The sequence below is a fragment of the Trichomycterus rosablanca genome, chromosome 9 (genome assembly GCF_030014385.1).
Source record: "Trichomycterus rosablanca isolate fTriRos1 chromosome 9, fTriRos1.hap1, whole genome shotgun sequence".
Classification (NCBI taxonomy): domain Eukaryota; kingdom Metazoa; phylum Chordata; class Actinopteri; order Siluriformes; family Trichomycteridae; genus Trichomycterus; species Trichomycterus rosablanca.
In genome coordinates, this window is record NC_085996.1 from 39,126,896 (window position 1) to 39,153,622 (window position 26,727).

General features: G+C 41.1%; 2 protein-coding genes across 2 annotated transcripts in view; one reads left to right on the plus strand and one right to left on the minus strand.

Annotated features, from left to right (window-relative positions):
- Positions 1-1,622: 1,622 nt before the first annotated feature.
- The window catches only part of parp1 (poly (ADP-ribose) polymerase 1), a 30,302-nt gene continuing 5,197 nt past the window's right edge, over positions 1,623-26,727 (minus strand). The window contains exons 5-23 of the mRNA XM_063001472.1: positions 17,163-17,259; positions 15,922-16,038; positions 15,646-15,822; positions 13,363-13,528; positions 12,825-12,965; positions 12,492-12,731; positions 10,775-10,840; positions 10,436-10,568; positions 10,154-10,349; positions 9,874-10,002; positions 8,084-8,167; positions 6,807-6,929; positions 5,418-5,546; positions 5,220-5,318; positions 4,369-4,521; positions 4,073-4,200; positions 3,923-3,984; positions 3,724-3,838; positions 1,623-2,394 (exon numbers count right to left, since the gene is read on the minus strand). Of these exons, the coding sequence (XP_062857542.1) occupies positions 2,313-2,394; positions 3,724-3,838; positions 3,923-3,984; positions 4,073-4,200; positions 4,369-4,521; positions 5,220-5,318; positions 5,418-5,546; positions 6,807-6,929; positions 8,084-8,167; positions 9,874-10,002; positions 10,154-10,349; positions 10,436-10,568; positions 10,775-10,840; positions 12,492-12,731; positions 12,825-12,965; positions 13,363-13,528; positions 15,646-15,822; positions 15,922-16,038; positions 17,163-17,259 (2,437 nt within the window). The 3' untranslated portion in view covers positions 1,623-2,312. The remainder of the gene's footprint in view (positions 2,395-3,723; positions 3,839-3,922; positions 3,985-4,072; positions 4,201-4,368; positions 4,522-5,219; positions 5,319-5,417; positions 5,547-6,806; positions 6,930-8,083; positions 8,168-9,873; positions 10,003-10,153; positions 10,350-10,435; positions 10,569-10,774; positions 10,841-12,491; positions 12,732-12,824; positions 12,966-13,362; positions 13,529-15,645; positions 15,823-15,921; positions 16,039-17,162; positions 17,260-26,727) is intronic.
- LOC134320183 (adenosine receptor A1-like) lies at positions 23,213-24,370 on the plus strand. Its single transcript, XM_063001503.1, has one exon. The coding sequence runs from the start codon at positions 23,213-23,215 to the stop codon at positions 24,368-24,370; it is 1,158 nt and encodes a 385-aa protein (XP_062857573.1).

Below are 26,727 nucleotides of genomic sequence, written 5' to 3' on the forward strand. Positions count from 1 at the left end.
GAACTCATTTTGTCTTCTTCTATAAAATATTAAAAGGTTAGAAAATACAGAGCAGGGGATATGAGATAATTTTCCTGAACAAAATCGATTCAGATCAGCCAGGATCCTAATTCTTCTCTTGTGCATTCCCTGTCTAGTTAACCACACAGGTTTACAATGGGGTTTAGGTCAGAGAACTGAGATGGGTGCAGAAAAAGCTCAATTTTGTATTCAATAGACCATTATGTTTAGAATCACTTCCTGCTGGGAGATCTAATGATGACCCATTTCTAGTTTCCTGGCAGAAGCAGATTGATTTTAAATGTCCTGGTATCTCATGGAGTCCGTGATCTAACACAATAACAGACCCCACATCATGTTTAAAAGTGGACATCAGGTTTAGTGTAGTCATGGATCTTTTTATGCCAAACTCACCTTGAGTGTTTGTCAATTTTAATTTAATCTGACCAAAGAAAATGGCTCCAGTCAAAGTTCTGGTAGTGTTACTCCAGGCACTTACGGTTGTGTAGTTTTTAAGACTTGGTGACTCCAAGATAAATGTTTTGTTCTGTAGCTCTGTGATGATGAGAGGCAAAAAAATCTTTTTTTTTTTTTTTTTTGCCTCTCATCATCCTGTGCATGGGAGCAAAACAAAATTGGGTCCTTGCCCACTTGATTGGGCTGTTTTAATTATTGCTCTAACTGTAGATATGGACATTTCAGGCAATATTGTAAAAAAATATTTTTGAGGGGTTTCTGGAACAAATTCACCAAAAAGTAAATTTTTTATAACCCTTTCAACTCATTTTTACCAGAGTTGCCAATAATTGTATGTTGTAGAGCAGGGGTGCCCACACTTGTGACTTGAGATCTACTATTTCAGTCGACAGGTCATCACGATCTACTTTTTAAGGTCGGCCTCATCATTTTTCAAAAAAGCCTTGTAGCTGTTTAAAATGCGCTTCAGTTCATATATTGATATTCAGCTTTAACAGAGCAAGTGACTGAAAAATCACTGATCTTATTCTGATGATTTACACTGAAGGGTGTCGGTCAGGTTTATGTATCTGGACAGGAGCTGCTGATACCGATTCTCAAGCAGCTTCCAAGTGTTCATCAGTAAGTGTGGACCGAGTTTTAGCCTTAACTATTTTCATGTTGAAAAAGTCTGATTCACACAGTAGGTCGATCCAAAAATGCTGGTAAATATGTGGCACATTTTCTCATGTTTGGATATTTTTCCTCAGTTCCAAAATTGTCCAGCAGTGTTCCTGCCCCAATCGAATCGTTTCTGGTTTCTTTGTGCTCGGTTGCGCCTCATCTTCACAAACAGTGCAGGTTACAGAAGGAAAAATTTTAAAATGGTGCAAACTGGCTACTGATGAATGAAAACTTTCTAGATTAGCGGCGCTTTAGGCGGGATGAGGCGTAGCTATGGTAACAAACAGCAAATTAAAGAAAGAGTGGGCTCATTTCATGTCAATCACATTGACCTGTTTGAATGAGGCGCGATCTACCAGCGTGCACTGTGCCGTCGACTGGTAGATCACAATCGACGTATTGGGAACCCCCGCTGTAAAGACTGTATATTGTAGAGTATTTGATTAATTAAATCCTTTATAAATCAAAGGAACGTGACCGACCAAAGCTGTGGTTTTATTCAGGGTTCAAATGGTAAAAAAGCAGATCAACATTTCACCTGTTACAATCAGTGATTATTCTGCCGTGGTGTGTTACTTCTTTTTTAAAACAGTTTGAAAATGGAAGCATTTTACAATTTATATAGTAATAAAGAGCAACTCTCTACAGAACACAGACTTTTTTTTAATCTTCCTAACTAATAACTAAAACACTAGCAGAAGTGTTATAAGCAGTAAACGCAAACATACAAGAAACATTTCATTACTAAAACTGTACAGTATATGTCTGTCTTTAGAAAAAAAAAACCCACAAAACAGAACAGTTATCAGACTTCGCATTGATAAAAGATGCGAAACTAATTGTACAAATGTCAAACATCCTAAAAAAATAACATGAGGCGATTTTACCTTACATTCTCGGCAGCAGCAAAGATCTTCACCAGCGAATTGAATCAGGGTGTTAAAATACCCAAATCGAAATCGTACAACATGTCTTATCATCTTACGCAGAGCGTTTCTGTATTCCCCTATAAGCAGCGCAACAGAACGAGAAACTGCAGCAGGTAGAACTGAATAAATGAACTATAGAGCTGATAAAATGGCTGAATTATAATCTGTTTAGTTTCGTTGTTGTTTATTTCTGTATGACGGTGAGCAAACAGTGGCGTCGTGACCCAGGACTCCTCAGGCTTCTCACCACAGAGACGTTTGGTAATTGAAGCGAAGTTTCAGCAGGTATTTTAGATTCACCTGAGAAACATCATACACGATATATCTGGAGGAATTAAAGTCAAGGGCAGTAACACATTTCCATCTGTATAAAAGCGAAAGAATTATAAGAATTATAATAATATCATATAATCATATTGCATATAACAGGTGTATAACACTTACCTTACGGCATAAATTCACTAAAAATATGCAGTGTTCAAATGTGGCTTATAGATCAATAAATTATATACAGTAACTGTACAAAATAACTATTTAATGATATAAAAATATTAGATTTAGGTGCATCATCTGATGAGACAAAATATCCAAGTCTACCAACGTTTGTCCTTACCAGGAGTTATTTTGGTTACGGGGCTATTTTACTGACCAAATAGTGAGCAGTGTGCTGTCGTCAAGTCATGTTTTACATTCACATTTATGGTATTAAGCAACTTACAACTATGACTGAACACAATTTTAGCAACTGAGAGTTAAGGGCCTTGCTTAGGGGCCCAACAGTGGCAAGTCTGCAGTGGTGGGGCTTGAACTTGAGTTACCGCTAACTGATCTCCATAGTAGAAACTGTTTTTGCAAATTAAAGGGCAGTTGTAGCCTAGTGGTTAAGATACTGGACTAGTAATCAAAAGGTTGCTGGTTCAAACCCCACCACTGCCAGGTTGCCACTGTTGGGCCCTTGAGCAAGGACCTTAACCCTCAATTGCTTAAACAGAATACTGTCACACTACTGTAAGTCACTTTGGATAACAGCATTCACTAAATGCTGAAAATGTGAATGTTAATTAACTGATATTGATGTGTGTAGATTTAGAACCGAGTCTGAACCTTTAGACCCTTTCAAAGAGCCTCCCATGAGACGAACTGTTTGATATGACACTGTAAAAACAACTCAGGCTGTACGAACAAAACTCACCGTGACTTATTGTAGTAAAACAGCGAGTGAGGAATGTGATTAGTGGAGGAACTTATGAGCAGTAATAATGAAGAGAAGTTTAGTGCTCCTGTCTCCTTCTTTTACTACATTAAACCACGTTAAGCTTTATTTTTATCTCTGGGAGAAGCTGATTCTGATTCTCACCATTTCTCAGAAGCTGGAGCTGTAACAAGTTTAAAAGTGAAACAGAAAGAAAAATCCAGATAAACACAGATACATGTGGAGCTGTAACCCTGGATCTGAGGGTTATTCCACACTGATGCAGATTCAGCTCAGATTCACACGCTGATGCTGTTTTACCGCTCAAGTTGAGGCTCTCATGTGAAAGCGTCCGAGGTCTCCACTGTCGTATACAGCGTTTGAAATGCCATCATGCATTGAAATGCATGAAAATTTGAAAAAAATAAACCCAAAACAGCGCTGAAAATATTGAAAGGATACTCGTTATACAGCAGACTCGTATCATCAATGTTCGTGTTGGAGCCTTTGCCCAAGGGAACGTCCACCCCATTAAGAGAGACGGTGGCACTGGGCTCAGGAGCGGTCCTTCCCACACCTAGAAAAGAGAAAATCAGAAAATGCTCCACACCTTCGTTTGAAGAACACTAGCCCGGTTTGATGTGTGGGATGTGAACTTTACCTTTCACACTGTGTTTTCCCTTCGGGAGTTTTGTAATGTGCGAGGCCTTCTTCAGCTCGTGCCTTTAAAGAAATATTATAAGGCATTACACATGACTTCAAGTGATTTATTAAATAAATTCAATGCAAATTTAAATGCTAAATGACTTACATGTGTCCCAGAGCGACTTCTCCTAACAGAATGAGGCCTACGGGATCAGACTGGGACGTGTGGCAGTAGTTGGCACTCTTAGACACCATGTCAGCAAAGTAAACACCTTTGCCGAACATATAACCTGTCTATAAAGCACAAGAAAATATCAATATAATAGTAACTAATAATATAGAAGAGGTATTACAGAGTAAGTCTTCACTGCTTATTTAATACTAGAACAGTAGGAATAATGTGAATAAAATACAGCACTGATTTGCAAAGCATTTGGGTGAAGTTAAAGTATAAGTACGTACCACTGGAGCCTCAGGAGGAGCGATACGCAGACCCTGGGACAGAATACCAGCGTAGTTGGTGGTGCGAGAGCCGTGCCACAGCAGCTGACGGTTGGGCAACTCTTTGAAGGGTCGGTAGTGCTGGTACTCACCCTCCCTGTCGATTTTAAAGATCTGAAAATGTAGGGAGAACAGGGAACATATTAGGGTGTTAAAGTTTGCTAAATTTGACTGGACTCTATATGGTCAGGGACCTCGGACAAGATGCTGGGATGAATAATAATAATGATGATAACATATTCTTTATAAAGAGCTTCAAGTGCCTATACGGACAATGATTGGCTCATAACTGATGCAACTGCGACCTCTGCTGGCTGATCTGTGGTGCTGCACAGAGACTCTCCCTCCATATGAACCCACATTGTGCAGGTGAAAAAGCGTGCACACCTGTCGTAAGGAGCACGTCGTAGTCAGGGCTCTCCTCGGTCAGCAGTACAGAGGGAGAGTAATGCAATCGGGTAATTGGATATGACTAAATTGCAAAAGTGCAAGTGCACTTGTGTTAAAGAGAGCAATACTGAATATGGAGAGACACACTATGCTTTACGTGAAGCATCCACCACTCCCGCGGGTGCCTCAACCAGCCAGCAGAGGTCGCATTTGCAGCAGTGATGATAAATCCCGTCTACCTAATTCCCTCAGACGTGACCAACCGTGCCTGTTCTACACCTCCAGGTCGATAGCACAGCTGAGATGTGAACTCGAGATGGTGGAACAGTATACTAGACCCTTACGCCAACCCACGGCCCAAGATCCCGTGCTATTTTTGAGTCGTATGACCGCTGCTTTATACTCCAGGAAGCTTTTCTTACCTCTTCCACCTCCAGTGTGTAATTGTTGTGAGTAGCAGCGTGTGTGTTCTTCACATACTGCAGGATCACCTGAGCTTCCTCCGACGCTTTATCCACCACCTGCACACAAATCATCCACATAGTCAATAGTGAAAATCCCACACTCCAGAGCTTCACAGGCAAAAATCAATCGGAAGTAAAGAGCACGCTTAAATGTACCTCAATCTTGGTTTTGAGTTTCTCGTAGTTGATGTCGATGGGATCTTTCTTGTTATCTTCAGCGCCACCACGCAGCAGACTGTAGGCCACCTCGATGTCCAGCAAGTTGTCCAACATCTGAACTTTAGCCTGCGTGATACCAGAGCACAGATACACAACCGTTAAATTGTTCTTTACATTTAATAAACTTGGTTTCTAAACTTTAGCAACAGTCCATAAGCAGAATCTCAACTTTAAAGGGTCTGGAAGAAAATCCTAGAAACAACAATTTACATTTGAGAAATAAGTAAAATAGATTGTGATCTTTGTACCCCCCCTGACCTAGTTTCACGTAATGGGACATGTGCAACTTCTAATTGAATCTGAATAGGACATGTGCAATAGCTTCGGTTCTGCTTCTGTTTTGTTTGAGAGCTGTTTTATATTTTTATATTTATATTTGTATATAGTACTTTTATTGTTTGCTGTTTTTTTCTTGCACCGAGGGGGGCGGTTGTTGTATTCCAATTTCGTTGTGCAAGTGTACAAGTACAATGTGCAATGCCAATAAAGGATTCGTATTCGTATAATGCTGGTTTTGAGCCGGACCATTCAAAGCACTGCAATGACACTAACATGGTAGTGTGAGTTGTCCTGTTATAAGTGCATCAGGTGCAGCAGTGTTGTTGGAATTGTTAAATACCATTTACACAGGGACACAGACCCTGTCATACCCTGTTAGCACCGTTCGTAGGTATACAGTTAGAGACAAGAGCCATTTTCTTTTTTCTATGCATTGTGTGTTAATTTTACTCTACAGTCTTTAATCTGTGGACACTTTCTGATCACAGGGCGCTGGCCATAAACGCTGTCGGCTTTACACTTTTGGATGAAGCACCATTCTCCTCCCAGCATTGACAGTGGGGTGTTTAAAATCCCAACAACACTGCTGCACCTACACACTTCTACAAGTACAAAACACTATGCCATAACGATAATCTAATGGAACGCCTTTATCCGTCATATATACACGGTACAATCATACGTGTAAATTACAATAAAGTGCTTTTTCCACATACAGCGTGAAGACACCGACTGTACAGCACCCCTGGAGCCGAGAGGGTTAAAGGTCTTAGGGGCCAAACAAGGGATGCAAGGCGGAGACGGGATTTAAACCGACAACCTTTCAGTTGATAACCCAGAAGTTCAAGCCACTCGACTCCAATTGTCATCTGTATGGTAGGTATCTTTTAAACAATCCAATGAATGTACAGCAGATAGGTGTACCTAATAAATATGGATTTCACCTTATAAACACATTAAATGAGAGTTTAAATGTAGTCCTACACATTTCCTGATCATCTTTATGCAACTTCAACACTAAGACCCTCGCCACAACCTTAAACTCACCTGAATGTAGTCCAGATTACTTAACAGCGGAGGTTTCTTCATGCCGAAGTCGTGCGGGATGAGAGTGTAGAAGCGATTGGACAGATCCAGAATCAGAGCCTCTGCTGCGTTATCAGACACAGCCTGGTGTGGAGAGATAAAGAAGCGGTAAATACAAGTATGCACTGTTTACCGTCCAAATGATGATAAATATTAATAGGAAATAAAAATCTGTCTTGATTTTGGAGCTCTGACTGATGTATGATAGTACTGTACTAAACTCCTTTTTACCTTATTTTACTTAATAACTATAACAGATTCTTATGGGTTTTTTTCTCCTATTTATTTCTGCATTTTCTCCCGATTTATCGTATTCAATCTGTCTTCCGCTGCTGGTGGATCCCTGATTGCAGTCAAGGTGTGTACTGTATATTGCTGCTCACACCTCCTCCTATATCCCGCCTTTGCAGCCTTTAGCGGAACCCTTGTTCACCCATCACTCTGCACAGGCGCCTCTCTATCTGCTAATCAGGTCCTTATACAGTGTTTAAAGACCCCACCCACATAGTCCGGTCATCCCACCCTGGAAGAAACGTGTCTGCTGCAGGCACTGCCACTGCCATATGCCCGCTAGATGGCGTCCGGCCGACCGGTGATAACAGGAAAAGGCTCAAAAATGGTCCGTGACGCGATTTTCATACATTATTGTATTTTCTAGAATTATTATGAACCTTCATAAATAAATAAAAAAGTCGTTAGGGCTGCTGTGTAGATGGTAGCGTTCCACTAATGTTTTTATCAGCATTTAAACTAAAAGTAAGAAAACTTCAAACAAAAAGGCCAGACCGCAGCACCTAGGAATTAAACCCAGGATTTTCTTGCTGTGAGGCTACCCACTAAAGGCATCTTGCCCTATTGTAGTACAGCCTAAAAAGACTGTGACTATGGTAAAATCTGCTTAACATCCATTTCAGTCAACATCCTGTTTCACAGAATGTAATGTAAACGTTACGGCACATACCTGTAATATAAAGTTTTTTATATACATTTTGTGTATTATTCTCCCTGAGTATTAATCAAGACTTCAAAACATAGTAAAACATTGATAAAGATGTATTCCTGTTTGGGTTTTGGTCTGATGCACAGTTACTATGTCTAAAGTCTACACAGATTTACATTAAGTTGACACGCTATTTGATTTGCAGGCCCAGTTCTACCCGTTTGCTGCACATAAACTGCACATAAATATTAGAACTGAATGAAACGCACATATATCTCAACACTAGAGACTCACTGACCTGCTGGACTTCAGTCAGAAGAGAATAAGCGCTCTGGATCTGCCTCTTACTCAGCTTCCCCAGAGGCATCTTCTGTAGGTCGATCTGTCACAGGAGGAAAACAAAACAATCGCTGGTCAATGATGGCACAACAAAAAAAGAACTTGGAAAAAAAAGGTTTATTAATTTAGGTTAATTCCCCCCTCTCTTGTTATTCAGCTTAATTAAATACTTTTATACTGAACACAGATTGAAGATCTGCACCAAAAACAGAACATGCTAGCACACCAGAGCTGACATCTCAAAGTCGAGTGTTCGAATCTCACACCTGTAAGGACAACGACTGGCTTGATCGAGAATGGGAATGTGGTCGGTATTCTACATAACTGAATGTTTAATTGTGAATATAATTTTTATTAAATACTTGGCTGTTTATCAAAGCAATAATAAATGAGAAAGCTGTGCATCATTATGATTAGATCAGCTCTTTATATATAAAATATATATGATCGGCTATGTCCGTTTTGCATCAGAACACCTTTTCCCATGATAGAAAGCACAGACTCCCCAAGCAGGAGTGGTGGGTGGTAGCCAAGGACTGAGGGTCCTATAGAATCTTACACACAGAGACTCTGCGAATGTGATAACACATGAAAAAATAAACACCCTTATATACTCCTGTCAGTGACCTTGTAGGACAGAGGAAGATTCCACTGTTAACAGAGATTTCTTAGCTGGAACACAGGAACTGGGTTTTGGACATCATACAATGCAATTGAAACACTTCTAATCACGTACACCAGGTCAGTAACATTCTACTGAAGCAGTATTCTTGGAATATTGGAATATGACTACTGGCAATCATGTCCTAAGCATATCTACATTCTCTAAGTATTAACTGATTATGTATTAATACTTCTAGTGTAAATTTAAAAAAAAATTCTCACACTATCTATAATCTATCTATCTGTCCGTCTATCTGTCTATCTATCTATCTGTGTATCTATCTATCCATCTATCCGTCCATCTGTGTATCCATCTATCCGTCCATCTGTGTATCCATCTATCTGTCTGTCTGTATCTATCTGTCCGTCTATCTGTCCGTCTATCTGTGTATCTATCTATCCATCTGTGTATCTATCTATCTGTCTGTATCTGTCTGTCTGTCTGTCTATCCGTCCATCTATCTATCTATCTATCTGTCTGTCTGTCTGTCTGTCTATCTATCTATCTGTCTGTCTATCTATCTATCTGTCCATCTGTCTATCTATCTGTCTGTCTGTCTTTCAATCCGTCCATCCATCTGTCCATCTATCTGTCTGTCTGTCTATCTATCTGTCTGTCTATCTATCTGTCCGTCCATCTATCTGTCCGTCTATCTATCTATCTGTCCATCTGTCTATCTATCTATCTATCTATCTATCTATCTATCTATCTATCTATCTATCTATCTATCTATCTGTCTGTCCGTCCGTCCGTCCGTCCGTCTATCTATCTATCTATCTATCTATCTATCTATCTGTCCATCTATCTATCTGTCCATCTGTCTATCTATCTATCCGTCCGTCCGTCCGTCCGTCTATCTATCAGTCTATCTGTCCTTTTTTTCTGCTTCATGCATTTTTATCTTTTTTTTTTTTTTTGGGCAAACACGGTGCTTTCTTACATATCCCCCCACACTGTGGATCCACACAGTCACAGCCCTAGGTGGATTATAGTTCCATGCTGGTAAATACAAATTATTTGCTCTATTGACCTAAAAGGAAAATTAAAAGCTGCTTATTAATAAATCATTAGAACAGTGAACCCACCTCAAACTCCACCATGGCTTTTTTCATGCTCTCCACATCGAAGATCGTTCTGATGAGCTCCTGCACTGGCTTGGCGAGGTGAGACTTGGAGCCGGTGCTGGCTGTAAGCTTCTTCACCGCCTCCTCATCCTGCACAGAGACAGATCAGGTGAGTTTATTTCAATCTTTAAGTACTGTAATACACTATGTATTGACCCGAACTGCTTATAAAGGTGCACAGAATTCCTACCACTGTATAAAACAACATTTTAAAGCAGTAAGATGAAACTGTGATAAGTACCTGTCCATAATCAATCTCGAGCGGATAAAACTTATTTGGATATTTAGTAAAGCTGCTGGAGGTCCAGCTGTTTCCCGTCTTCTCTTCATACAGGGTGCGGAAGTTGTCCATGGCCGAGTTCTTGTCATAAAACTTATCCAGTTTGTTTCCTCCGATAGTGGTGCCCACTCTGCCCCACGACCTGAACACCCAGTACCTAAAAGAAAAAAACAGAAACGATTCCTTTACATCCCTGTTAATAATAAAAGATAAAAACCTTTATAATATATCAGGGTTGGTTACCGTTTTTGGACGTCGTCCTCCAGAAGCTGCAGTTTGTAGTAGGAGTTGGTGCCCCGAACGATGTCCACCAGGCCCAGCGTGGCGCTGTAGATCTTACCGTTCTGATCCAACACATGAGCACAATCCTCCAACCCTGAACAGAAACGAAGCGTCAGTAAAGACAGGAAGGAGCACAGTCTTTAATCCTTAATAAATCAACCAAACTCAGCAACGATCAGAAAAGGGGGTAAAGAAAAATGAACTAGAAAACTTGGGTTTCTCAGGGGTGATGGTTGTGACCTCCCTCAGGTAATTAGAAATGACTAGATTGGGAGGAAAATTGAGAGGTCTGGGTCTAACCTGAATCTGGGTCGACCGCCGCTCCACCTTTAACAGTCAGCTTCATCTTCTTCGCCTTACTACCACCTGTAAAAGTGAAGAGAAAAACAGAATGCACACATTTTGATTTTGCAGTAACATTAATGACATGTAGTGCTTGACTTTCCCTTTGGGATTAATAAAGTGGTCTGTCTGTCTACAGCCGTATCACATTTCTCAGGTGAGCAGTAACACTAGGCTGTTAGTTTGTTTTCATTCCAGCAGCTATCAGGGATTACAATAGTAGGTCATATATTACTCATATCTACATTTACATGCAATATAAGTGCATAATGTAATAAATTATTCATATTTTCAATGTATATACAGCGGTACTTTGTAACTCGACGTCCCCTAAACTCGGAATCTTTAAAACTCGTGAATCTGAGCTGAATCTGCATCAGTGTGGAATAAGCGTCAGATCCAGGGTTACAGCTCCACATGTATCTGTGTTTATCTGGATTCTCCTCCCTGTTTCAATTTAAACTTGTGTTACAGCTCCAGCTTCTGAGAAATCATGAGAATCAGAATCGGCTTCTCCCAGAGTCTAAAACGCTTCTGGTTGAAAATAAAGCTTAACGTGGTTTAATGTAGTAAAAGAAGGAGACAGGAAGCACTAAACTTCTTTTCATTATTACTGCTCATAAGTTCTACACTAATGAAATTCCTCACTCGCTGTTTTACTACAATAAGTCACGATAAGTTTTGTGCACCGCCGCCACACTTCATAGGAAATAACAGCACAGTCGCCGGTACTGAACTTGGTAAGGAATACAGCGTTCCAAGATCAATTATCTCATCTGTCTCGCGTGTGTCCAGATCAAGCATCTCCACATTAACAAGCGTAAGGAAACAATAAAGAAGTAAAATTAAAGTGCAACTTTTATTGTATTTTTATAATTGATTTTTCACTTTTTTATATTAGATGCGTGTTATTTTCAGTGTATAAGTGTCAAAAACAACCTCATCTATCTATCTATCTGTCTGTCTGTCTGTCTATCTGTCTATCTATCTATCTATCTATCTATCTATCTATCTATCTGTCTATCTATCTGTCTGTCTGTCTGTCTGTCTGTCTGTCTGTCTGTCTGTCTCTGTCTGTCTGTCTGTCTGTCTGTCTGTCTGTCTGTCTGTCTGTCTGTCTGTCTGTCTGTCTGTCTGTCTGTCTGTCTTTTTTACGCCGTGTTTACTCTTGTGAGTTACATTCACGGCAGGAAAGGTTTATGTGGGTGCTTTGTATACGTTAGGTCAACGTCTTTTAAACTCAACACCTCTCCCAGAACTGACTGACGTTGAGTTTTAAAGTACCACTGTAAAAAAGTGCAGATTTTATTGTATTTTTATATTGACTTTTACCTGTTTTTCAATTGTTTTTCAGTGTTTTTATATAGACTTATTGTACTAAAATGACGAGGAGGAATTTAATTAGTGGAGAGGACTTATGAGCAGTAATAATCAATAATAATAAGTAATAATTAAGCATTCGCAATTTGATGACGATTTACCGCACCGCTCAAGCCAAGAGGCTGTTCGTTGTTAATTTAAACGAAATAAATACTTTTTTTTTTTAAGTCTGAACACGTTAAATTTCAGGGTAATTTCTTTAAGGGACGTTGAGTTACAAGGTCCTGCTGTATCTGGATTATCGTTGGCTGTCTAGCAAACAAAAGTGATAAAAAACAACTAATAAGACTCTAACCATCTTCCTCTTTGACTTTGCTGGCGCTCTTTGACGAGCCTCCGGTGGACTTCGCTGCAGCAGACGAGGACTGGGCCTCGACCTTAACCTCTGCCCCCCAGGGTGAGATTCCGTGCAGGGCGATGAGCTCCCTGGGGCCCTTTCCCGAGGACTTAATATCGGTGAGGAAGTCCTCGGAGACGACCCGCACGCCGGCGTCTCGAACCTCCTCCATCTTCTTGCTCATCTTCTCGACTTCCTCTGGAACGGGACAGGAACAGAGACGGTGTTAGTGAGCACACACACACACACACACACACACACACACACACACACACACTCTCGATTACTCACTGGTGGAGCTGATGCAGAAGGTGGCTTTGTTAGCGGTGCTGGTGATTTTTCCTCCCAGCTCCTCCACCACAGCCTTCAGTTCGTCTTTGTTCTTGCTCAGCTTTCCCACGGACAGTACCTTCAGCCCGGTCAGAGGCTTATCTGCACACACAGCAGCACAAATGTCACAGCAATTCATTCATGATCTGTTTTACCACCGCTTCATCCTGGTCAGGGTTGCAGTGGGTCTGATTCATCGAGCAAAAGGCAGGAAACACCCCGGTCAGGTCGGCAGTAAATCAAACACATACGTGAACACTTGGGCAATTTCTAGTATCTCCAGTTAACCTGACTGCACGTCTTTGGACTGTGGAAGGAAACCGGACCTCCTGGAGGAAACCCATGCAGACAATGCCGGTTTTACACTGCCCCTGGGGTTAGTTTACCACCACAGTTGGTGCCATCGATCTGATATCTCATAATCCTAGATGTCCTGACATCCTGATGGAACTGTACTGAGTGTATGTGAGTGTGAGTGTGTTGTGGGTAAGACTCAGACCTGCAGACACTTCCTCAGGGAGGTCAGTGTGGACGTTGGAACTGGAGGTACTGGTGGTAGCGGTGGAGACGGCGGGGGCAGCGGGGGCAGCAGGAGGCTCTTTGGGGAACATGCGATCCTGACGCTTGAACTTGAACTTCTTCAGGAAGGAAATCTCATGAAACTCCTGAAGGATAAAGAACATGATGAGAGGACATTCTGAGACATGCCTGACACCTGAAAAGTCAAGAACTGTGATGTTTGTTAATTGTTCTCCCAATTTAGTCATATCCAATTACCAGATTGCATTTTTCTTCCACTCATTTAGCAGACGCCTTTATCCAAAGCGACTTAAAGTACTGTTACAATATACAACCTGAGCAATTGGGGGTTAAGGGTCTTGCTCAAGGGCCCAACAGTAGCAACCAGGCAGTGGTGGGGCTGGAACCGGCAACCTTCTGATTAGTAGTGCAGTATTGTGCCCAAAGTGTCAATATTTTGTGTGACCACCACTATTATCTAGCACTGCCTTAACCCTCTTGGGCATGGAATTCATTAGAGCTGCACAGGATACTACTGGAATCCTCTTCCACTCCTCCATGATGACACCTTGCGCTCCTCCACCTTCCGCTTGAGGATGCCCCCCCACAGGGCACAGAAACAAGGCAGTGGTGGGGCTGGAACCAGCAACCTTCTGATTATTAGTCCAGTACCTTAACTGCTAGGCTACAACTACTTGATCCGTATCAAGCACGGAGAGTCACGCACTGATCCCCATTATCCCCCGTGTCTGTGCAGCACCAACGACCAGCCAGCAGAGGTCGTAACTGCAGCAGTATGAAAAAAGAGGAATCCCCTCCGGCGCTCCCACCCTCGGACGAGGCAATCGTAGTCCCCGTAGGTGCCCTCTCTCTACACCCATCCTACACTACTGAGAAGAGGGCGTGCCTAAATTCATAGATTCCCTTAAAATGCTCCTACTGAGGCGCCTCGATTCTGAGTGATGATCTGACTGAATGACGAGGGAGCGTCCGACGCCTCCTCAGCACTGACGGCAATCCCAGCATTCAGTGTGGCACGACTTTTCACCAAAAACTACAAAACGTGGCAGACAAAGGGAATGCGGAGCAACTAACGAAGTTCTTTTTAAATGTACAGTCGACCCTTGAGTTACGAACAATCTTTTGTATGAACAAACTTAACGTATGAACAAATTTCGGATTACGAACCGAAATTCATGCAACACGTGCCGTCACAAATAAGCGTCTCTCTCTCTCTCTCTCTCTCTCTCTCTATCTATCTATCTATATATCTATATATATATATATTATATATATATAGTGAACATTCGCACAGCGAAAGGTGTTTTTCCTGTGTTTTCAATATTAAAATGTCCCCAAATAAGGTGCAGAGAGAGTGCAGAGCTGAGAAACATTACATTTGTTGTTGTATAATTACTCCTGCCAGTAGGTGTCACTGTGTATCAGACAGAGGGGACAGTGAGTGAGCGAGAAGAAGGAAATCGGCTCAGTAAAGTATTCTTTCTTTAGTGCAATTACACCTACAAAATACAACACTACTGAAATAAAGAAGGAAATAATAGAGAAATATGAGAGTTATTGTTGTTTCTGGTAGATACATTTTATATAAAAAGAAGGAAATGTATTATGGTGTATGAAATGTGATGTGTGTTTATGTACAGTACTACTGTGTATTGTTTATTATTGTTGATTACAGTATTATCTATTCTATATTTAGGATTTAAGGGAGAATATACGTGTATTTATAACAAAAAGAGCATTTAAGACATTAGAGAGGTTAGGTTAGGAGTAAGGGGGGTTTGGGAGGTCTGGCACGGATTAATTCTGTTTACATTATTTCTTATGGGGAAAAAAAACATAAATTTATGTCTACTGTACATAAATACTCATTGAAGTTTAATCTGTATAAAAGATGTAATTATACAAGTGTCGCTTATTTGTAAACTTTAGCTGGCGCGCCAGCAGGTTTGTACATCCTGAGGCTAACTGTGTTAGCTTAGTAAGTAACTGTGAGGACGTAATCTGTGTTTTCTCTGTCTAAGAAGAGCGTCTAAATAATCGTCCTTACGAGTACCTTATTAGAATCCTCTCTCCTGAAGCAGGTTTTCAGACAGACCCTAAGACCAGAATTAAGGCGCCTTAATAGGAGTATTTTAAGGGATCTGAGAATTTAGACATGCCCTCTACTCGGGAGTGTAGGATGACATAAAATGAAACCAGAATATAAAGAACAAGTTGCAGACGGTTGAGGACGTGACCTGACCTGAGGAGTGACCCAGTCCTTACGGTTGGGCGTCTGAGTCTTGTACACACACTTGGTCCAGGCCGAGATGTCTCCGGTGCAGTAGTAGGCGTCGCTCTTAAACACCAGCTGACCAAAGCAGGTCTCGCAGGGCTTCAACGATCCGAAAGTCATGCAGTCCGACAGACGGTCCAAGACCTGTCAATCAAAGAGATAAAAGCAAGTCTGGGTCAAAATAAAAAGAACCACGAGGCATTTATTAAAGCACAGTGTTTTATTTCAGCGCCGTGATCTTACGTTCGATTCTCCAGACGGGACGTCCTGGTCGTTAGCGATAAGAAGCTCTTTCATGTCGTTGGTCGAACAGAATTTCTTCAGCTTGTCTTTAATTCCCCAAATCAACTGGCTCTGCTCCTGTAATTTAAACAAAACAGTGTCATACGCATTATTTCCTTAAAACGATTAAATACATCATTTACAGCCATACTAGAAACGGCTCGTGAGGTATTTTTTTAAATAAAATTAAACTCGTCCCGCTATTAATAAGGTTTTAAAAAAACAGCGTGAACTGTTTGAACTCTGGGTGGCGCTCTAACATAAAACGAATCTAGACACCTTTATCCAAAGCGACTAACAGTACTGTGACTCAGACAGCCAATAGCACAGCTGAGATTTAAACCTGGATCTCACTGGTGGTGGGCAAGTATAATAGATCTCTGTGCCCCCCGAGCACCCAGAAAAATGTGTGTATATATACAAGTCAGCTCCACTTTTAGTTCTACAATTACTGACTGTAGTGCATCTGTTTCTCTGCATGATTTGTTACCCCCCTTTCATGCTGTTCTTCAATGGTCAGGACCCCCACAGGACCACCACAGAGCAGGTATTATTTAGGTGGTGGATGATTCTCAGCACTGCAGTGACACCGACATGGTGGTGGTGTGTTAGTGTGTGTTGTGCTGGTATGAGTGGATCAGACACAGCGGCGCTGCTGGAGTTTTTAAATACCGTGTCCACTCACTGTCCACTCTATTAGACACTCCTACCTAGTCGGTCCACCTTGTAGATGTAAAGTCAGAGACGATCGCTCATCTATTGCTGCTGCTTGAGTCGCTCATCTTCTAGACCTTCATCAGTGGTCACAGGACGCTGCCCACAGGGCGCTGTTGGCTGGATGTTTTTGGTTGGTGGACAATTCTCAGTCCAGCAGTGACAGTGAGGTGTTTAAAAACTCCAGCAGCGCTGCTGTGTCTGATCCACTCATACCAGCACAACACACACTAACACACCACCACCATGTCAGTGTCACTGCAGTGCTGAGAATGATCCACCACCTAAATAATACCTGCTCTGTGGGGGGTCCTGACCATTGAAGAACAGCGTGAAAGGGGGTAACAAAGCATGTAGAGAAACAGATGGACTACAGTCAGTAATTGTAGAACTACAAAGTGCTTCTATATGGTAAGTGGAGCTGATAAAATGGACAGTGAGTGTAGAAACAAGGAGATATAGATATAAACAAAAAGTTTAGTTCTTACCTTTAGTTTTATTTCTAATTTTTTCTTCTCCTGCTCCTCCTCTTTCTTCTGTTTCTTGGACGCTACGCCTCCATCAACTTCGTCCGCTTTCCTCTTCCTGTAAATAAACAGTAAACTTATAATGAATTCATTCAAGGTTGGAAATTGTTTCTTTGTTTGGATTTTAACACCGTGTTTAACACATCTGTGTCATTTTATGGCATGATGGGTATTATGTCTGAATCTGCTTATTTTATCTTGTCTTTATTGTTTGGGTTCAGTTTACATTTTCATTTTTATGGCTGTGAGGGAGGTTAAAACTGTCCTTGTGTCGCCGTGTGTAGGAATTCCTTTTATGGTTTCATGTGTATGTGTGTTCTCTTGGTGTATCGGGGCTGAATGTCTTAAGTTTTCAGAATTTCACCTAAAACTCTGATTGTAAGCTGGTAAAAACACTTCTCAGCAGATCAAACTCTGGGTGAAAAACAAATGAAAACACGTTCTGACCTGGAGACCAAGCTGATGTTCAAACCTGATAGCACGACCGGTGTAAATAACCACAGCGGGGCTTATTAGGATCCGCCCGGTCACCTAATGAAGGGTCACCTAATGAAGGGTCATGCTGAAACACGTTCTTCAGACCCAGAGGAGCATCATTATTTATCATTATTTAATCACTCTTCCACACACGGGCCAACAATGGACGCGTCGGTTCCATAATTGTGTCCTGTCGCACTACATTAACACCTCTAGAGACTAACAGAATGATCCACAGAGGAGAACACACACAAACATAATAAGGAGAATTCCCTAATTAGGAAAGAAAAACTGCTATATAAAGCAAAGTTAGATCAACACAGACATAGAAGGAGGTGAAGGAGAAACAGGCTGATAATTATGAAGAAAAGACGTCTGATAATCTAATGGGGGGAAAGCGCTGATAAAACCCCGAACCTATTAACTAAAAGCATTAGTCCGATTACATACTGACGGGAAACGACATCGAACGGTGGACGTGAGGCTTCAGTACCAATTTAGTGAGTATAACAAACATTAACTGAATGATCCTGAAACAGTTCTAATGCAGTTTTGTTGATTTACAAGGTTTAATTCGAGTGTGCTTTTTACTTTACATTAGTGCTGGGCGGTATGATCAAAAATTTACATAAAACATTAAAATTTCACCCTGTATATAATGAAAGTTTTGAGCACTATAAGCTGCTCGGCCCCACAGAATGACACAATATATGATGGAACCAGTACTCGTAAAACAGGATCAGACACAGCAGCGCTGCTGGAGTTTGTAAACACTGTGTCCACTCTATTAGACACTCCTACCTAGTCGGTCCACCTTGTAGATGTAAAGTCAGAGACGATCGCTCATCTATTGCTGCTGTTTGAATCGGTCATCTTCTAGACCTTCATCAGTGGTCACAGGACGTCGCCCATGGGGCGCTGTTGGCTGGATAGTTTTGGTTGGTGGACGATTCTCAGTCCAGCAGTGACAGTGAGGTGTTTAAAAACTCCAGCAGAAGATGTATTTAATGTTCGCATTTATCCCAATGTGGCCTTAGCACTCTTTGGATACTCTGACTCAATGACCATTCTTTCACAAGCACAACAGCAGGTTCTTATGACCGGCATGGTTGCAGCTAAGAAAATTATTCTTCTTGACTGGAAATCTTCTCAGGCTCCATGTTTCAAAAGATGGCTATCTGAGATGACCACAGTTGCTCAACTAGAACAGTTGAGGTGCTCTGGTGCAATTGCACTGGGGCGATCTCTCTGTTTGGAAGGCATTTTTGGATGTACTTAAGAGGCCATAATTTTATTTTATTTATTTATTTATTTATTTATTTATAAATTTAATTCCTGTTTTTCTTTTTTTTTTTTTATTAATTTATATATTTTATTTATTTATCTATTTATTTTATTATTATTTTTAACCTTTTTTCCATATAATACATATTTCGTACTTATATACTAAATATTCTTTTTTCTAAATGTATTATTTATGTATAGTGTGGATTTTTTTTGTTCATTGTTGATCTTGTCTGAAAATCTAAATAAAATATAAAATAATAATAAAAATAAAATAAAAACTCCAGCAGCGCTGCTGTGTGTGATTCACTCATACCAGCACAACACACACTAACACACCACCACGTCAGTGTCACTGCAGTGCTGAGAATCATCCACCACCTAAATAATACCTGCTCTGTGGTGGTCCTGATTATTGAAGAACAGGGTGAAAGGGGGCTAACAAAGCATGCAGAGAAACAGATGGACTACAGTCAGTAATTGTAGAACTACAAAGTGCTTCTATATAGCTGATCGGTGTATATGTGAGTGTATATATACTAGGGCTGTCGAAGTTAACGCGATAATAACGCATTAACGCAATCTCAATTTAACGCGATTATAAAAATTAGTGCCGTTAACGCAAATTCTAGTTCATGTTGAGACTTGACTGGTAGAACAAACGTTTGAATGTCGGACTTGCCACCGTTTTTTATTTGCGGTTTGTTAACATAATGTTACCGAGCGTCGTAGTGTCGTAGTAATGCACTTGCATAATAAAGAAGCTGCCAGTCCTCCATTCACGTAACGCTAGGACGGACACTTCAAAATCCTCCTTTTGGAGTGAACTGGTTTCATTTTTGATCAATATTATTTACCATTGGCTCAGGTACATGTCGAAACAAATGCTTTGTATTTCATTGGTTTAACAGCCTCATTTGACTCCTTATAGAGCTACCACTGGCCAATCGGAGAAGGTCCGCCCTCTAAATGCTAGTCTGTGATTGGGTGGTTGAATTTCGCCCGCCCTCTCTGTTTTGTAAACACCGCTACCTGAGTCAATCACTCAGCTCTCATGATCAGGAACGCGGTGAAAATGCCAAAAAGTAAACTTTTGAGGCAGCGATGAACGGACCTAAATATGAAAAGACACAACATTTAGTGAGTAAAACAGTCATTTGTTATATAATTCTTGCTTAAATTGGTCAAAAACTGTTATATGGGTTCTGGATTCATTCTGTGTGTTGCAGTAGCATGTCCCCCTGTTCCTAATAAGATGTCCGGCTTTTTGGGGTGTAATGTCCTCCTTTTTGTTACTATGAATCTGGCCACCCTAGTCTAAACACACTCAGTTCGTGTAGAAACGTCCATTAAACCACTGGATAGTATTACTGCCTAGTATGTGAGTGAATAAAACTCCCTTACAGTTTTCTCTTGTCCCAGCAGTTTTTAACATTAGTACATTTAGCATAAAATGTGTTCACCATTGTAATTGTAACATTTCACTTAAAAATCCTTGTTTTCTATAACATTTACACAGATTTTTTTTTTAATGCGATTAATCGCGATTAACTATATGAAATTCTGAGATTAATCGCGATTAAAAATTTTAATCGTTTGACAGCCCTAATATATACCTTTAAACAGTGTAAAGTGCAGATGTGAATAGTTATCAACTGTAAACATTAGTAAGATATAAAACAGCTGTTTCTAGAGCAATTGATAAATAATACTGCATAATATTAATATTATAATAAAACAACATTCGTTTAGTATATATATGATGGTCAAACGTGTGGCATGTCTCACACGTTGGGGGGCACATGCCCCCTTCAGTAGGTACAGGTCACTGATTTTGGAGATCTGGTGGTTTAATCTGCCTGACTGTGTGGTCTAATCACGGTATGGATGTTTATGATGGACGTATTTCATGTTGTTTGTTTCTACTCCGGGATGCCCGATTGGTTCGCTGTTTATTTTTGGTTCACGAACATTGTGATCAAGGGTCTTATGGCTACATTTACGATGGTAATTTATTCATTTGGTCATTTTATTCTGTAAAGTCTTTAATACTAATAAATTTCCAATTTTTTCCATATTTTATGATGGTAAAACGGACCCGGTGCTAAAACTACTCCGATAGGCACCAATTATTCCAAACTAGGCACAATTCTAAAACAAAGAAACCTATTTAACTAAAGATTTAATTGTATTTTGAAATGGTTTGTGGAATAATAATAAAAATTCTTAAAAAAATAAACAGCACAAGCATTTCCTTCTGTGTTCTGATTCTGCACGTCTGCAGCTCTCAGAAGAGTGTTTCACTTTACGTCACGATAAAGTCCGTTTAGCAAACAGAATATTCAAATAAAATTTGAATATTTTATTAACGCGATAATAAGTTAACGCGATAATAACGCATTAACGCAATCTCAATTTAACGCGATTATAAAAATTAGTGCCGTTAACGCAAATTCTAGTTCATGTTGAGACTTGACTGGTAGAACAAACGTTTGAATGTCGGACTTGCCACCGTTTTTTATTTGCGGTTTGTTAACATAATGTTACCGAGCGTCGTAGTGTCGTAGTAATGCACTTGCATAATAAAGAAGCTGCCAGTCCTCCATTCACGTAACGCTAGGACGGACACTTCAAAATCCTCCTTTTGGAGTGAACTGGTTTCATTTTTGATCAATATTATTTACCATTGGCTCAGGTACATGTCGAAACAAATGCTTTGTATTTCATTGGTTTAACAGCCTCATTTGACTCCTTATAGAGCTACCACTGGCCAATCGGAGAAGGTCCGCCCTCTAAATGCTAGTCTGTGATTGGGTGGTTGAATTTCGCCCGCCCTCTCTGTTTTGTAAACACCGCTACCTGAGTCAATCACTCAGCTCTCATGATCAGGAACGCGGTGAAAATGCCAAAAAGTAAACTTTTGAGGCAGCGATGAACGGACCTAAATATGAAAAGACACAACATTTAGTGAGTAAAACAGTCATTTGTTATATAATTCTTGCTTAAATTGGTCAAAAACTGTTATATGGGTTCTGGATTCATTCTGTGTGTTGCAGTAGCATGTCCCCCTGTTCCTAATAAGATGTCCGGCTTTTTGGGGTGTAATGTCCTCCTTTTTGTTACTATGAATCTGGCCACCCTAGTCTAAACACACTCAGTTCGTGTAGAAACGTCCATTAAACCACTGGATAGTATTACTGCCTAGTATGTGAGTGAATAAAACTCCCTTACAGTTTTCTCTTGTCCCAGCAGTTTTTAACATTAGTACATTTAGCATAAAATGTGTTCACCATTGTAATTGTAACATTTCACTTAAAAATCCTTGTTTTCTATAACATTTACACAGATTTTTTTTTTAATGCGATTAATCGCGATTAACTATATGAAATTCTGAGATTAATCGCGATTAAAAATTTTAATCGTTTGACAGCCCTAATATATACCTTTAAACAGTGTAAAGTGCAGATGTGAATAGTTATCAACTGTAAACATTAGTAAGATATAAAACAGCTGTTTCTAGAGCAATTGATAAATAATACTGCATAATATTAATATTATAATAAAACAACATTCGTTTAGTATATATATGATGGTCAAACGTGTGGCATGTCTCACACGTTGGGGGGCACATGCCCCCTTCAGTAGGTACAGGTCACTGATTTTGGAGATCTGGTGGTTTAATCTGCCTGACTGTGTGGTCTAATCACGGTATGGATGTTTATGATGGACGTATTTCATGTTGTTTGTTTCTACTCCGGGATGCCCGATTGGTTCGCTGTTTATTTTTGGTTCACGAACATTGTGATCAAGGGTCTTATGGCTACATTTACGATGGTAATTTATTCATTTGGTCATTTTATTCTGTAAAGTCTTTAATACTAATAAATTTCCAATTTTTTCCATATTTTATGATGGTAAAACGGACCCGGTGCTAAAACTACTCCGATAGGCACCAATTATTCCAAACTAGGCACAATTCTAAAACAAAGAAACCTATTTAACTAAAGATTTAATTGTATTTTGAAATGGTTTGTGGAATAATAATAAAAATTCTTAAAAAAATAAACAGCACAAGCATTTCCTTCTGTGTTCTGATTCTGCACGTCTGCAGCTCTCAGAAGAGTGTTTCACTTTACGTCACGATAAAGTCCGTTTAGCAAACAGAATATTCAAATAAAATTATTATTTATATGTAAACATTTAATAATCGGTTCTAACCTTAATCTGTTAATCTTTAATTACAGCTCACAATGAACGACTCAACCACCAATACGACGATGTGGCCCACTGCGCTCTACGTAAACACCACCTTCCTAAACATCACGTCTTATCAAAACACCAGCCTGCTGGCGACCGTTTCTAGCACCTTCTCTCCGAGCACTACGAGAGCCACCACCACCACGGTCACTCAGCCGCTCCCCCTGACCAACACGACGCTCACGACGTTATCCACGACCCCTGCGAGTCTGCTGGCGAACGTAAACATGCCGTACATGATAGCCGAGCTGGTCATCGCCTTCCTCTCCACGGTGGGAAACCTGCTAGTCTGCGCCGCCGTGGGCTTGAACCGCAAGCTCCACACGGTCACGAACTACTTCCTGGTGTCGCTGGCGGTGGCCGACGCCTTGGTGGGCGCGCTGGCCATCCCCTGCGCCATCTTGACCGACATGGGCATCCCGCGGCACAACCTGTACCTGTGCCTGCTCATGCTGTCGGTGCTCATCATGCTGACGCAGAGCTCCATCTTCAGCCTGCTGGCCGTGGCCGTCGAGCGCTACGTGGCCATCTTCATGCCCTTCCGCTACCACACCACCATGACGCCGCGCAACGCCGTCCTGGTCATCCTGATCACGTGGGTCCTGGCCTTCCTGATCGGCTTGGTCCCGCTCATGGGCTGGCACAAGACGCCGCCCGAGTCGGGCTACTGCTTCTTCGTGAACGTCGTGGAGATGACCTACATGGTCTACTTCAACTTCTTCGCGTGCGTGCTGACGCCGCTCGTGGTGATGTTCCTGATCTACGCTCAGATCTTCGCCACCGTGAAGCGCCAGATGCGCCGGATCGCCGCCGACCGGGGCGCGCAGGGCAACAGCGAGGGCACGGCCAACATCAAGAAGGAAATGAAGACGGCCACGTCGCTGTTCCTGGTGCTCTTCCTGTTCACGGTGTGCTGGATCCCGCTGCACATCATCAACTGCTTCCTGCTGCTGTGCCCCACGTGCTACGTGCCGCTGCCCCTCCTGCTCACCGCCATCATCCTCTCCCACGCCAACTCGGCCGTGAACCCCTTTCTCTACGCTTACAAGATGAAGTCGTTTCGGGAGGCGTTTAAAGGCATCTTCCTGTGCTGCAGGGGAGCCGGAGAGGGGCTGAACCAGCACGACGACGGAGAGAAACACAGATCCTAAATCACTTCATTAATTAATAAATTATATGCATATTTAATTCAATCTACACACTGAGCTTCACTAAAAGTGGGCGAGCAGTCCACGCTAGCCCAGCACTGCTGAGACTCTCAAATTCATTCATTAATTCATCGTCCAAGCCAGACACTCAACAGCTGGATGGAACACCGCCATTGTGCTGCTGCGACAGCGCCTCCTACTGCCCATCCGAATGTCCTGAGACTCTCTGGAATCATCGATGACGGCTGCAGTTTTACGGGTGCCCAAGAGCTGTGTGCTTGCCTGCAGTCCTGTGCAGTCACAGTGGATGTCACACGACAAGGAAATTGAGCATGTTCACCATTAGGTTTGTTATCTGTGAACTCATATTGCAACTCAGACGTCGCCTTTGAGAAAGTAGCATTTTTGATGCATTTAAAATGAGATGATTATTAAAATGTGTGTATTTTTTAATCGTGATGTTATTTTGATAATAAACCGTCGTTATAATACAACAGTCTGGAAGAAATATTGTGGTTTCATTTGCAGTTTTACCACCTTATACCCTGTTACACTGCATCCTGTATTATGTACAAAAAAAAAGCAAAGTCGCCTCACAGCTAGAAGGTTCTGGGTTTGATCCCCAGGTGGAATTATCTGAATGTCAGGGCAATTTTATTATCTCCTGTTACCCTAAGTGTGTGTGTGTGTGTGTGTGTGTTTGCCCTGTGATAAAGTGGCGACCAGCCAGGGTGTCTCCTCTGTTCACGTAATAGGGTCTGTGTGAAAACCTAGTGACCCGCCCTGCTCCCTATACCTACCTGATCAGCTCCTCAGTAGAGACGATTCTAATAAGACCCGGAGCTCATAATCAGATTATTTAGACGCTCTACTTATACATCGATTATGTCACAGCAGTTTTAGCTTACTAAGCTAACACAGTTAGCCTCAGGACGTACAAACCGACTTTATAACACAAAACATTGTAGTTCTGATTAATTCTGACTGATTTAGTGTTTATATTTTGTATTATTATAAGGCTGTACTTGTATTTATGTTGACAACATTTACATTAAACAAACCAGCAGAATCTCACAACCATTTTACTTTAAATAAATGAATTTACATTGAAAAGAACTCGGTTGGTTGCTCTGAATTGATTCGTCCGCCATGTTTGTAGTTTTTTGTGAGAAGACTGGGATTGATCTCAGCGCTGAGGAGGCGTCGGACGCTCCCTCGACATTCAGTCAGATCGTCACTCAGAATTAAAGCGCCTCAGTAGGAGCATTTTAAGGGAGCTAAGGATTTAGACACGCCCTCTTCTCGGGAGTGTAGGATGATGTAAATTGGTCTGTGTAGAGGGACCCAAAGATTGATGTTGTAATGTTGGCATTTAGCAGAGGTTTTTATCCAAAGCGGCTTACAGTACTGTGACAGGATACTGTCTGAGCAATTGAAGGTTAAGGGCCTTGTTTAAGGCCCAACAGTGGCCACCTGGCAGTGGTGGTGCCTGAACTAGCAACCTTTTGATTACTAGTACAGTATCTTAACTGCTAGGCAACAACTCATTGGGATTTATCAGAACTGCTGCAGTTATGACCCCTGCTGGCTGATCGATGGTGCCGCACAGTGACGGGTGATAATAGAGATCGTGTGCGACTCTCTGTGCGCGATACAGATCTCCATATCAAACCGTGCAGGGTGAGTACAAGTAAAGGAGGCAAAATGGAAAAATTAGGGAATGGTGTACATATTCAGCATTTATCAGACACTTTTATCAAAAGAAACTTATAGTACTGTGACAGTATACGGTCCAAGCTATTGAGGGTTAAGGGTCAATAATTTGACCCTTTTCTTAATTTGCTATTGAGGGTCAATAATTTCCTTCGGGATAAATAAAGTATCTACAGTGGTATGTAAAAGTTTGGGCACCCCTGATATTTTTCATGATTTTCCTTTATAAATCATTGGTTGTTTGGATCAGCAATTTCAGTTAAATATATCATATAGCAGACGAACACAGTGATATTTGAGAAGTGAAATGAAGTTTATAGGATTTACAGAAAGTGTGCAATAATTATTTAAACAAAATTAGGCAGGTGCATAATTTTGGGCACCCTTGTCGTTTTATTGATTTGAATACCTTTAGCACTAATTATTGGAACACATAATTTGTTTTGTAAGCTCATTGACCCTTGACCTACATACACAGGTGAATCCAATTATGAGACAGGGTTAAGGTGGCCAATTGCAAGTGTTTCTCCTCCTTGCATCTTCTCTGAAGAGTGGCAACATGGGAGCCTCAAAACAACTCTCAAATGACCTGAAAACAAAGATTGTTCAACATCATGGTTTAGGGGAAGGATACAAAAAGCTATCTC